General features: G+C 47.0%; 1 protein-coding gene across 1 annotated transcript in view; it reads left to right on the plus strand.

The window, feature by feature from the left end:
* CALN1 (calneuron 1) overlaps positions 1–14,320 on the plus strand; it is a 204,463-nt gene that overhangs the window by 129,257 nt on the left and 60,886 nt on the right. The window contains exon 4 of the mRNA XM_056865300.1: positions 12,061–12,173. Within this exon, the coding sequence (XP_056721278.1) occupies positions 12,061–12,173 (113 nt within the window). The remainder of the gene's footprint in view (positions 1–12,060; positions 12,174–14,320) is intronic.

Raw genomic sequence — 14,320 nt, forward strand, 5'->3', positions numbered from 1 at the left:
GAAAACGACCGATTACAACAAGCTCTGACTACTCCGGCCCAACTGATTCCAATGCAACCAGTTCTCCCTGGCCCAGGGGTGCCAGCTCAGCCAGCTCCACCAGCTCTACCCGCCCCAGGGGCTCCGGTGGTGCCAGATCCAGGGGCGCACAACCGCCAGCCCCTGGAGCACCGGGGATGCCAATTCCTGGGGCGCCCGTGCAACCGGGACAGCCCATGCCCGTGCAGTGGAAGCAGCCTAGGCTGAAGACGACCTACGATGGTTCACTCGATACTCTGCCCTGTTTCCTACATCATGTGGACAGTTACATGAAAGAACAAGGACAATACTTTCCCACTGAGGACAGCCGAGTTCGTTTCGTAGCCCCCTTATTGACGGGGAAAACAGCCGACTGGATGGTCCTCCAATTTGACACCAGGTCCCGATCCATTCGGTCCCTTAACAACTTCATGTTTGCTTTGCGGAGACGGTTTGAGGACCCCTTCATGGGGGAACGTGCCAAAGCAGAACTGCTACAACTCAGGCAGGGCTCCTCTCCGGTCTGGGAATTCGTGGATGAATTCCAGAGGCTTGCCAGTAAAATAGTGGACTGGCCAGAAGCTACCTTTATCCATTATTTCCGGGAAGCCTTACACCCTGACATTTTGAACTGGTCATACATGCGGGGTGATCCTGAGACTTTTGAAGATTGGATTTTACTAGCAGAGGAGGTTGAGAGCCACCGATGTTTCATTTCCTTGGTCGGGTAACGGACCAAAGAGAAAAGCAACCAAAAAACCCCATCGCTTTCCAGCCCGTGGAAACCCACGCGGCCCCCTCTGGATCGCGAAACTCGGTTCCAGAGGGGTGCTTGTCTCGTTTGTGGTGCCATGGGTCACTTCGCGGTGACTTGCCCCCAACGCCCCGTTCACCCTCGATCGGATGCACCACCTCGGGCTCGAGGACGACCCCAATGCAGAGGCACCGCGGCCGGCCGCAGCACAGCGCCAGGATGACCCACACCCTCTGCACTCCATGTCGGGGAACCGTCCACCCTCCCTATGCTCATCGACCCCTCCGAGTCTCGGATTACAAGTGCCCCAGTTGGGGACAGCTCTCCGTCCTCAGACGAGGATCGTCATTGGGATTCCCCGGCTCTTAACCTGGAATCCCCTCTCGATCTGTCAAAAAACAGGCACGGTCTGTGGTGAGCGGAGCGTCCCCGCAGACCCATGCAGCTTCTTCTGCAAAATCCAAGGCTCCAGTTATGGTGAGTGAGGTCGAAAATACTGTATACGTAGACATGGTGTTACAACACTATAAAAAGGGCCCCCAATTACGTGCCAAGGCTCTCATAGATTCCGGCTGCGAGCGCTCTTTAATCAATGAGGCCACATTCACAGCGCTACAAGTCAAGTCCGAGAATCTACCAGCCCCCATCCAATTTGCCCAAATGGACGGCAGTAGCTTCAAGGGGGGCCCAGTCGACCGTCGCACTCGAGGAGTAGCGATGGGCATTGGTTCTCATTGGGAACAGATAGACTTTACCATAGCCCCTATTCGATACAAAGTCATTCTGGGGATTAACTGGCTCAAGGGACATGGCCCCTCCATAGACTGGAAGGCTGATTTTATCTCGTTTCCCAATCCTGATTGCGAGCAACATCGACACGAGGTCGCGGTAGTCCTTTCACCCGCCTCTGCCTTAGCCTCCAATGCCCTACCATCGACCCAGTTACCCGATGTTTACCGAGATTTTCGTGATGTTTTTGATGTGAAAGAGTGCAATGCATTACCCCCCCCACCGCAACACGGACTGTGCGATTGAAGTAGTGGAGGACCGCAAACTGACTAAAAGTAAAATTTACCCTATGAGCGCTGCCGAACGTGCCGTGCTGCGAGACTTTCTAGATAAAAACCTCGCTCGAGGGTTCATTCGGCCATCCACCGCCCCCAACTCTGCCCCTGCTTTCTTTGTCCGAAAGAAGACGGGTGACTTGCGCTTATGTATTGACTTTCGAAAACTCAACGCGGTCACCCAAACCAATGCCTACCCCATCCCATTGATCTCAGACATCTTGGGACAACTAAGAGAAGGGTGCATTTTCACCAAACTGGACTTAGTCGAAGCTTACTACCGGGTCAGGATTCGTGATGGGGACGAACCCCTCACAGCCTTCTCAAGCTGCTTCGGAATGTATGAATTTCTGGTGATGCCTTTTGGATTAAAAGGGGCCCTGGGGGTCTTCATGCAACTCATTAATGAGGTCCTCCATGATTTGTTATACCAGGGCATGGTGGTTTATCTCAATGATATCCTTATTTACTCTAATTCCATGGATGAGCATGTTACTCTAATCAAAGAAGTGTTCAGCGCCTCAGAGACAATCAATTTTACGCTAAATTGTCTAAATGTGAATTCCATCAAAAACAGCTGGCTTTCTTGGGATACATAGTTTCACATCAGGGCCTCACCATGGACCCTGCTAAGATACAATCATTGCTTGATTGGGCTCCCCCCTCTACCCGCAAGCAAGTGCAACAATTTCTCGGCTTTGCCAACTTTTACCGTGGTTTCATTCCGAACATTGCACAAGTGGCACTGCCACTCACTGACCTCCTAAAAACTAAAGGTAAAGGGGTCTCTGCCACGTTGCCCACCGCCAAGATTCATTGGACTGCTCAATGTCAAACTGCCTTTACAACCCTCAAGCGGTTATTTACTTCTGAGCCTGTGCTGCAGCATCCTGATCCTGACCAAATGTTTGTTGTACAGGTAGATGCATCTGACGTAGCCATGGGGGGGGGGGCTCTTTTGCAAAGGGAGCCAGACGGTCTTCTTCGCCCCTGTGCATATTTTTCTAAGAAATTTGCGCACTCTCAACTGAACTGGCCAATTTGGGAGAAGGAGGCTGCGGCCGTCCATCATGCCCTCACTATGTGGAGGCAATTTCTGGAAGGTTCTCGGATCCCCTTTGAGGTCTGGACCGATCACAAAAATCTAGAAGCCCTCACGGGGGCCCACAAACTCTCTGCGAAACAACAGCGTTGGGCTGAATTCTTTGCTCAGTTCCAGTTTGTGCTCAAACGTCCCTGGAAAGCAAAACGTGCTAGCCGATGCTCTTTCCAGGCTTCCCCAATACCCGGTAAAGGTCGACCGTCCGACGATCTCCTTATTCACCCCAGCACAAAGGGAGGCTCTACCAGTTTTGGCTGTACAAACCCGGTCCCAAACTTTGCTCCAGTCCCGGCCCCACGGAGCGGATGGCACAGCCTCAGTTAAGAAGGACTCAATTCCTTCCCCGGACCCACCTGCGCCTCCTGCGCCTAGTACCCCACAGCAATCAGCCCTTCCTCCCACCCCTTCGCCACTGCCGGCAGGTCCCACTACACCCCCCTTCGCGGGAGGGGTGACCCTGCCCGACTCCTTCCTGGACTCCCTTCGCACCCAGTGCCTGGCCGAAAGCACCGCTCAGGCACTGCCCCCAGGCCTACTAGAACGGGGTGGTTGTTGGTACAAAGACTCAAAATTATATGTGCCTAAGATGCTTCGGAAGGAGGTCCTCCAATTGGCCCATGGAGCCAAAACGGCAGGGCACTTTGGATTCTTGAAAACCCTTCAGCTGCTACGCAGACAGTTTTGGTGGGCAGGTATGTGCACTGACGTGGACTCCTTCGTTCGCAGCTGCCCCATCTGTGCCACTGTCAAACGATCCCAGGGTAAACCTCCTGGACTGCTGCAGCCGCTAGAGGTTCCCACGAAACCCTGGGAGGTGATTGCAATGGATTTCATGACTGATCTCCCTCTCAGTGAGGGTAAAACTGTTCTGTGGGTTATAACTGACTTGTTTTCCAAACAGGTGCATCTTGTTCCGTGTGCAGGTATACCCTCCGCCCCAAGATTGGCCCGCCTCTTTATGTCACATGTTGTCTGTTTGCATTCCTTTCCGCGTAAGATAATCAGTGACTGCGGGGGTACCTACTTGGCTAAATTCTAGAAGGCCTTTCTTAAGTTGGTGGGGGTGGAACAGGGTTTGTCTAGCACTTTTCACCCCCAAACCGATGGACAAACCGAACGTGTAAATGCAGTACTGGAATGCTATCTCCGTTGCTATGTGAATCACCATCAAGATAATTGGGTTGAACTGTTACCTTTTGCTGAGTATGCTTACAATAATGCTGTACATTAATCCACAGGCTTTAGCCCTTTTTATGCAGCGTATGGTCATGACTTTGGTCCTGTCAGTTGTGTTGATGTTGCGGGGGAGGAGGGAGGTGATGATGTGGCATCTTGGGCTCAAGCTATCCACACCACCTGGCCCTAGCTGGTGATAAATTTAGAAAGAGCCAAATGCAAATACAAAGCCCAAGCATATAAACATCGTTCCCCCAACAAAGACTTCAGTGTTGGTGACCTGGTGTACCTGTCCACCAAAAACCTACGGTCTTCCCAGCCATGTAAGAAACTCAGTGCCAAATACATTGGGCCGTATCCTGTTGCTCGGGTTATTAATCCCATCACTGTTGAACTAACCCTTCCTAAGACCTTGAGGCGAATCCACCCTGTCTTCCATGTCAGCCTCCTCAAGCCTCACGTTGCCGCCGCAAACTGGCACCCGGAACCGCCTCCTGAACAGCCAGTAATGGTGGTGGGGGAGAACATTTTGAAGTGTCTAAAATCCTGGACTCCCGTTTGTATCATGGCTCTCTGCAATATCTTGTTCGTTGGAAACATTTCCCCCCTGCCTATGACGAATGGGTATGTTCCCGCGATGTGTTCGCCCCCCGACTGGTGCGTGCATTTCATCATGCCTACCCCGACAAGCCCGCCCCTCGCGGCGGGAGGGAGCCCTAAGGGGGGCAGAATGTCAGGCCTCTTCGCTGTATCAGAAACAGCTTCATTTCTCACTGACTCTGTTCAAGGACTCTGTTGCTCTGCTGCCCGCATTCCTTTCCCCTCCCTTTTCCTTTGAAGCCGACAGGTGCCTGTGGGAGCCTCTCTGTACTGTTGAAGGTTATCTCATGAGACTGTATTGCTACTGCCTTTCTGATGGCGTGTGTTAGGAAGCGTTGCAGCTCAACAGACGAGTAATCACAGGAGACTCAGCACATATAAATAAGTGCTCTTTTATTAACAGTGTCAAAGTGCTCCGCTTGGTCACCAATACTCCACAACCCACATCTATACAAGCTCTGTACAACATATATACATTTCTGGCCCTGTCCAGCAGCCAATCAACAGTTAGCCACCCAGTGGTCAGATATCATCCTGCTTGAACCAGTTCAGTCCAGCTTTACTGCTAAGTCATGAGCAGTCATGTGACACCAGCTGTCATCTGGCTGTCACTCAGATTACAGCAATCTACCTGCTTGCTATGACCAGTCTTAAGTTCCAACACTCCTCCTAGACTGCCATAGCAAGCCGCAATTTACTTCTGAACTGTTCAAACTTTTCAGTAGGCAAACACTTGGTGAAGATGTCAGCAATATTTACATTTGAAGCACAATGTTTCAGAACCATCAAACCATTGTTGACTGCTTCCCTGACATTCTGGTACCTTATTGTGATGTGCTTACTTCTTGTTTTTATTCCTTGATACCCAGCCAATTGCTGTGCTGCTGTATTGTCACAGTAAACACATACAGGCACTTCACAACCAAGATTTAGATCTTTAGCTAGTTGACTCAGCCACTCCAGCTGAATCTCACTGTCACTTAATGCAGAATATTCTGCCTCACATGTGCTGGTAGCCACATGAGTCTGTTTTAAAGACTTCCATATAACCAGTGCCCCATGTAGATATAGCACATACCCAGTGGTAGACTTTCCTCCTTCTCTGTCTCCCCAACTGGAGTCACTATACACCGTGATTATTTCCTCTGCATCAGCCTTTAAACACAACCTGGCTGAAGCTGAGCCTTTTAAGTAACGCAGCACCCTTTTTGCTGCATTCCAGTCCTTCATGTATGGGCATGCACATTTCTGGCAAAGCAAATGCACTGCCATACAAATGTCTGGTCTTGTCCAACATGACAGATATAACAATGAACCCACCAACGATTGGTATTGATTTTTGTCATGGAATACCTTGTCATCCACCTCTTTTACATACCCTGTTGTCATGGGAGTCTCAGTGCTTTTGGCTTCTGACATTCTAAATTTTACTAGGAGCTGCTCAATCTTTTTCTCCTAGCACAACTCAAAATACCCTTCTGGGTTCCTGGTAATTTCTACCCCCAGATAATTTTGGATGTCACCAAGGTGCTTTATTTTAAACAGTTTTCCAGTAGCGTCCTTAAACCAGTTTAGTTGTTCCTTTGTATGACACAACAAACACAAGTCATCGACATACAAAAATAAAACACAGTCAGAGCCCTTCACACATTTGGTAAACATACAAGGATCAGCAACACCTTGCTTAAACCCAAGATTCGCCAATGCTTGGCTGAGGCATTGGGACCACGCACGTGCACTCTGCTTCAATCCATACAGTGCCTTGTGCAATTTTAGTACTCCCTGTTTATCTTTACATTCAAAACCAGGGATCTGCTCCATATATATTTCTTCACTTATTTTTGCATTCAAATAAGCAGTGGTGAAGTCAAAATGATGCACTAACATGTTATCTTTCACAGCTTTACATAGTGCAGCCCTTATAGTTTCAGCTTTTACAGTAGGAGCAAACAGTTCGTCAAAGTCCTGTCCTTCAACTGAGAATAACCCTTAGCCACGAGCCTGGCCTTCCGGAGTACCTTCCCTTCTGGACACTGTTTGACCTTGTAAAGCCATCTGCACCCTATGGCTTTTCTCTGAGCTGGTAGTTTTGTTACAGAGAATACCTTATTCTCTTTCAGGGAATCAAACTCAGTTTGCATGGCTTCTAGCCAGGCCTCCTTTCCCCTGCTTTCCAAAGCCATCACCTCCTGAAAACTCTTTGGTTCTTTGATTTGTACATGATTTACATCAGTTGTCTCAAAACCATACCTCACCGGGGGGATTCCTTTAGTGCTTCTGCTTGACACCCTAGGAATCTGCCTCCCCTCTTCAGCCCTTGGTGATGAAGCCCTCTGAGGAGATCCCTCCTGCTTCACCCCATCTGCATCTTGTGAGAGTTCTGTCAATGGTAGCCCAATTTCCTTTGGCTCCTCCTGTCCATGTATCCTGGCCCAGTTGCTTCCCTCACAAAAATTCACAGCTCTGCTATAGCTGAGAGAATTATGTTTATCAGCAAACCTGTATGCTTTCATGCCAGACTGATACCCAAGGAAAGTTAGTTTCTTAGCTCTCGCTCCTCCTTTCCTTCTCTTGGATACTGGCACATCAATCCAGGCTTTTGTACCAAACACTCTGAGGTAACCTAAGCTAGGATCCCTCTGGTACAAAACCCTATAAGGTATGTCATTTATGGACCTGGTCCAGATCCTGTTGGAAATATAACTGGCTGCCTTGATTGCTTCTGCCCAGTATGTCATTGGCAACCCTCCATCCTGCAACATGGAATCCATTTTTGTCTGTAGCATTCCCCCATGTCGCTCAGCAACACTATTTTCCGCTGGCACCGCCACGTTGGCAACCCTGTGCCGCACACCTTGCACCTGCAACCATTTCTTAAATTCATTTGACATGAATTCACCCCCAAAGTCTGTTTGGAGAGAATCCAAATTACATTTAAGCTGCTTTTGCACTCTTTTGGCCCAATACTTAAATGTTTCAAACACCTCTGATTTCCTTTTCAAAGGATACACCCATGAGAATCTGGTGCAATCATCTATCAGAATTAACGCGTATTGGTTACCTGAGTGACTCTCCCTGTAGGGGCCTACGACATCGGCATGCACTACCTGTAGTGCTGTATCTGAGAGTCTCTCACTATGCTTAGCCACTGGGTAAGCCTTAGATTTGGAACTTTTGCAAACTTCACAATCCAAATAGTTCCCACACTCTTTAACTTTTTCCTTTCCCAGTAAGGCTAGTGTTTTCTTTATGGTCTCAAAATTTGCATGAGCCAACCTTCTATGTAACAGATGTATGCAATTATCATGGGGGCTCTTATTAGTTATCATTTTAGCCTCCACATGCCTATTTTCCACCACATACACATTATTACACATTTTCCCTGTAAGAAGTACTTTCCCATCTTTGGCTATCTTACAAGCCTTGTCTGCAAATGTTACAGTATATCCAGCCCTGTCAAGGGTATTTACACTTAATAAATTGTTCTCTAGTTCAGGGACACAAAGCACCTTTTTAAATTCATAGTTCAATGCTGGGAACCACACACTCCCCTCACATGTCACCTTTGAATTTCATCCATCAGTGAGGCTGACATGCAGCAAACTTGAGTCCTGTGTGTCTTTTAAAAGTTCCTCATTCCGGCAAATGTTTTGTGACGCACCAGAGTCTAAAATCCAGACACCGGCTGTGTCATTGTGCTCAGTCAGCACTAGTGATGCCTTCTGACCGCTCACAAACCCACGTGACAACTGGTCCTTTCGGCTTTTCTTTCTTGCTTCAGGGCAATCGCTCATCAGATGATTTGCTGCCTTGCAGATGTAGCAACGTCTAACTTTCAATGCCACATGTTGCTGTAAATCACCCGGCTCCCTCTGCTTCACATTCCTTTCTTCGCCGGCAAAGCTCTGCGTCTTCTGGCTTGGCAGGTTTCCCTCTGGCTTGGCAGGCTTCCCAGGATCTGTCGCAAGCAATCTCTTCTCATGCTCCAAAATCCTTCCAATAATATATTGCAGAGATAGCTTATCAGTCTCAATCGATTCCAAAGCAGTGACAAGCATATTATACTGCTCAGATAGAGAGCTCAGGATTATGAAAACTTTGTCATCTTCCTGCAAAGTCTTTCCTCTCTGCTCCAGCATTTGGAAACATTCAATCAGTTCATTAATATGTTTCCTCACAGAAACTGACAGCAAGAGAACAGTTCTATACATACGCCTCGTTATGGCTATTAAAGAGCCAGCTGTTTTCTGCACGTAGACCTAAGGAGTCCCAAGCCGCTTTCGCTTTCAAAGCTCCCGTAACATGGACAAGCTGGTCATCAGCCACACTCAGCACTATTATAGCCAGTGCTTTCTCATCTTTCACCACGTCCTGCAGCATCTCAGGATCCGGGGGGTTGGAGGCATAAATCCACAGTGCCTCTCTTTTAAGGTAGTGTTGCATATGTAACGCCCACACATCGTAGTTGGTAGAAGTGAACTTCTTCACAAGCAAGGACATTGCAGCTTGAGCCATAATTTCTCCCGCTCCCTGCTGCTCCTGCTCTGTGTCGCTTTCCTCCTCATCCTCGGATGCACTGGTGCTGGCAGACCTGCTGGACACCTCCTCTGCTCCGTCTGACTCAACCTCAGACATACACTCGCCTTCTGCTCACCACAGCCCTTGTTCCACAGACAGTTCCTCTGCTCAGAACCTCCAGGACGTAGCGCAGTTGAGCTGTGCTGGGCCCAGAACCATGTTGGCGTATGTTAGGAACCGTTGCAGCTCAACAGACGAGTAATCACAGGAGACTCAGCACATATAAATAAGTGCTCTTTTATTAACAGTGTTAAAGTGCTCCGCTTGGTCACCAATACTCCACAACCCACATCTATACAAGTTCTGTACAACATACATACATTTCTGGCCCTGTCCAGCAGCCAATCAACAGTTAGCCACCCAGTGGTCAGATATCATCCTGCTTGAACCAGTTCAGTCCAGCTTTACTGCTAAATCATGAGCAGTCATGTGACACCAGCTGTCATCTGGCTGTCACTCAGATTACAGCAATCTACCTGCTTGCTATGACCAGTCTTAAGTTACAGCAGTGTACTCATATAATCCAGTGTTTGCTACTTTTGCTCCATTCCTGCCTTTGGGTTTTTGTGCTCTGCTTTCCTGTGAGACCATTAAAGTCATCTCTTTTGAACTGCTTCGTTTCCTGGTATGACTGTGGTTTTCTGGGGAACAAGTACTCACATAAACCACATTTTCCCAATTTGTCAACTAGAATACTATGTGGAACCTTATCAAAAGCCTTACTGAAATCTAGATAAACTATATCTACAGCATTCCCCTGATCCAGCAAGGTAGTCACTTTCTCAAAAAAAGGAGATAAAATTAGTCTGACATGACTTATTCATGAGAAATCCATGCTGGCTCTTGGTGATCAGATCCATCCTTTCTAAATATTCAAGGACTGACTGTTTGATGATTTGTTCAAACACTTTTCCTGGTATAGAAGTCAAGCTGATGGGTCGGTAGTTACCCGGATCCTCCTTTTTCCCCTTCTTGAAGATGGGGACAGCATTTGCCCGCCTCCAATCTTCTGGTGCCTCACCTGTTTGCCAAGACTTTTCAAAAATAATGGACAGAGGTTCCAAAATTACATCTGCAAGTACTTTGAGTACCCTTGGGTGCAATTCATCTGGCCCAGAGGATTTTATTTCATTTAAAGAAACCAGGTGTTTGTGCACTACCCCAATGCCAATTCTAGGCTGCAAATCCCTTCCCTCACTACATGTTCTGTTTATGCCATGTTGAGCACCACTTCCCTCACGAGAAAAGACTGAGGAAAAGTAGGAATTGAGGAGTTCTGCCCTCTCTTCATCTCCTGTTGCAATTTCACTTTCCAGTCCACGCAATGGGCTTATCTTGTCCTTGTTTTTACTCCTACTCTGTACATAGGAAAAGAACCCTTTTTGTTGCGTTTAGCATCTCTCGCTAGCCTAAGTTCATACTGAGCTTTAGCTTTCCTAACTCCCTACAAGCACTAGTTATTTGTTTATATTCCTCTTTGGTTATAAGGCCCTCCTTCCACTTCCTAAATGAGTCTTTCTTATTTCTCAACTCTTTAAAAAGCTGTTTATGGAGCTACCCTGGCCTCTTTAGGCTCCTCCCATTTTTATTTCTCATAGGAATGGTTTGTGATTGCGCCTTCAGTATTTCATTTTTAAGAAACGCCCACCCTTCTCGAACCCCCTTCTCCTTAAGTATTTCCGACCATGGGATTCTACCTAGCATAAGGATAAGTTTGTTAAAATTTGCTCTTTTAAAGTCCAACCTATATGTCTGACTGTGTACAGTTTTCCTTTCCCCAAGATTGTAAATTCCAAGAGTACGTGGTCACTACTACCCAGGGTGCCTACTACTTCAACCTCATCAACCAGTTCTTCCCTGTTGGTGAGAACAAAGTCTAAGATAGCAGACCCCCTTGTTTCCCTGTCCACTTTCTGGAATAGGAAGTTGTCAGCAAGACAAGTCAGGAATTTATTGGATCTTGCATTTTTAGCAGCGTTGAACTTCCAACAGATATCCGGGTAATTAAAATCTCCCATGACCACCATGACCCTTCTCTTTGAGAACTTTGTGATCTGGTCTAGGAGCATCCCATCCAAGTCCTCTGCCTGGTTTGGCGGTCGATAGCAGACCCCCACCAGAATATCACGATTATTTCTTATTCCTTTTATGTTTACCCATAGAGTCTCGACTGCACTACCATGCTCAGATTCATGTACTTCTTCAGAAGTGTACACATCTTTGACATACTCCTCCCCCTTCCTTATCTGTCTATCCCTTTTAAACAAGTTGTACCCCTCAATCATAATATTCCAATCATGAGTGACATCCCACCAAGTTTCAGAAATGCCTGTTAGGTCAAAATACCTTTCCTGTATTAGGGCTTCGAGGTCTTCCTGCTTGTTTCCCATACTCTGCGCATTAGTGTACAGACATCAGAATCCATGGTTTCTGTATTTACCTGTGAGTTTATGTTTCCTTTCCTACATGCCACTCCCTGCAAATCTTTATTGTTCTCATCTCCACGTATTGTCAGCTTCAAGGCCATTTTATTTCTGAAGATGTTCAGTTGGATTTGAGTTCAGTTGAACAGCAGCATAATTCAGTTTTAAAGCATTCTTAAGAACTCCTCATTATGCTGCTGTTGTAAATGAATTAATTGCACACTACCTTGTCCCCACAATGGTCTTTATGTAAATATAAATAAATATAAATATAAATAAATTGTCTTCTGTTTAGCTATTGAAGATGATCCAGTGATTATTTCTCAGGTTTTTCTTTCTTTCCAGGAGATGGTCAAGTTGATTTTGATGAATTCATGACAATCCTTGGACCAAAACTGGTGTCATCGGAAGGGCGGGACGGCTTCCTCGGAAACACGATTGACAGCATATTCTGGCAGGTAGGTGGCGAGACATTGAGAAAACTGTGCTTGACAAACACGTACACATCGCAAGGAGCACATTTCCTCCCTTTACTCTTGTGGGTAACAATTGTTGTTATTAAGTTGGAAAAGGTTAATAAAAGTGCTTTTGTTGTCATGGGGTGCAGAGCATGTTGGCAGAGTGAGGTAAAGATCGCAGGCATTTATTGAGAAAGTTGCATTACTGGACATAGAGAGAAGTTTTAAGCTTCTAGCTGACAGGAAATGGAGAGTATGACAATAGGGCCAGGGCCAGGTTTTAGTGGGCCAGGGGCCCCCTTCCCCTCCCCTATTCTGTGCCTCTGCTCAAATCACCCCGCCTTTTCCATAGCCCACCAGCTCCTCCCCCACTGCCCACCCATGCAGCCATCCTTTTTCACAGCTAGAGAGGCAGAACCCACAGTACTGTTTTGTATCACTGGGGGGAGTGAACGTAGGCTTGAGATCAAGGCCCCCGCCTTTACGCTTGCTATTAGGGTTGTGCAAAAAAAAAAAAATTGGTAAATTTTGGATTCGGGTTTATTGGGCCCAATCTTTTGGGTAAACCCGAAATAAGCCGAACACCCACACCAGTAAATATTGGTATTCGGCTTACTTCCAGTTTAACTGAAAAAAATCAGGCCCATTTGGGTCTAATGGGGGGGGGGAAATCAAAGCTCCAGTGGGGGCGTTTTTGGAGGTAGAGTTCCCAAATTTTCAGGGTAGCTTGAAGGAACTCTTCTTGCATGAACCCAGAAGCTTGGTGAAGATTGGGTCAGAGGGTCTGATTTTATGGGGTCCCAAAGGGGCTGCCCCCATTCCCCATAGGAAAACATTGCAAAGTTCACAGAAGAAGACACCAAACAGCCCAAAAAAAAAAAAAAACACCTCTCTCTAAATTCAACAATGAGAATGACGATGACAACAACAAAGCAGCCCCCCAAATCAGTTTTCAGGTGAAAACCAACAAGATCTGAAGCAGAGAAAACCCCAAAATTCAAACAATGATATTGTGGAACAGCAAGCAGTGGAGAAATGGAAGCAGGGCCTCCCACCCAAAATAATCAAATCACCCCCTCAAACTAGCAACCCCTCCCCCCACCACCATCAACCAGCAAGCCATGGGCTGCTGGCTTCTAGCAAAATTTAGAAAATAAGCCCCAAATAGAACAACTTGTTTAAAAAGAAAACGATGATATCTCAAACCCTTCAATGTCTTCTCCAGGCAGCAGGCAGTAAAGAATCCAACCCAAGCAGCAGGTTGTAATTCAGCAGGTCAGGATGAGGCACCAGGATCCAGGATCACAGAGGGAGAATCAGGCAGCAGGAGCTAAAGCCAAGCTATACCACCAAACTCTCTCAAACAGCATGGTCTGGGAACCAGACCTGCTTTTAAAGTCTTTGGCCAAGCACAGAAAGGTTTGAAAATAATTCGAGCCAAAAAATCACCTTCTGTGATTGGCGAAAGTACTTCCTTACCTGGGTTCCTGCTGGCCACTGAGAATTCCTGGTCCTCCTCCCTCCTCCTCTCTAGGTTGTCCTCTGATGCAATCCAGGTAGATTGCACCAGCTGGCTTTGCAGCAAAGAAAAATACATTACTGCCATTGGCCACATGGGAAGCTCCAGTGAGCCTTCCTATCGGCCACTCCAAGATGCATGCTCCCTTCCTCCTGCTGCCCTGGAAACCAGCCAGGGGGCAGGAATATGAAGGAGATAGCTCTCCTTTAAACACAACAAGGGCCACAAAATAGAGACTCCGCAGAAGGCGAATATTCAAAAAGCCGAATATTCAGCTTTTTCAGGAATTGCCTGTTCAGCTTTGGGCAGATTGCCATCTTTTGTTATTTAGTCAACCCAAAACCTGAATATTGCCATAACGGCTAATTTCAGGTTTATTTTCTGTTTGGGTATGCACAACCCTACTTGCTATCTTTCACATGCTCTGCATCTTATTTATCTGCTTCTCATGCGACTTAAAATGCCAGGTGCTGAAGTGTGCTGACATGCCAATATTGAATGGGTAACAACATTGAACACATACCAGCCATTTTAAATCAGATTTTCATGCATGCAAGATTGCTTGGGAAAGTGTTCTTTGCCTACCCATATGACAATTAAAGCAGGCCTTATATTCAGACAGAACGTT

Source organism: Euleptes europaea, chromosome 19, assembly GCF_029931775.1.
Source record: "Euleptes europaea isolate rEulEur1 chromosome 19, rEulEur1.hap1, whole genome shotgun sequence".
In the NCBI taxonomy this organism is placed as follows: Eukaryota; Metazoa; Chordata; class Lepidosauria; order Squamata; family Sphaerodactylidae; genus Euleptes; species Euleptes europaea.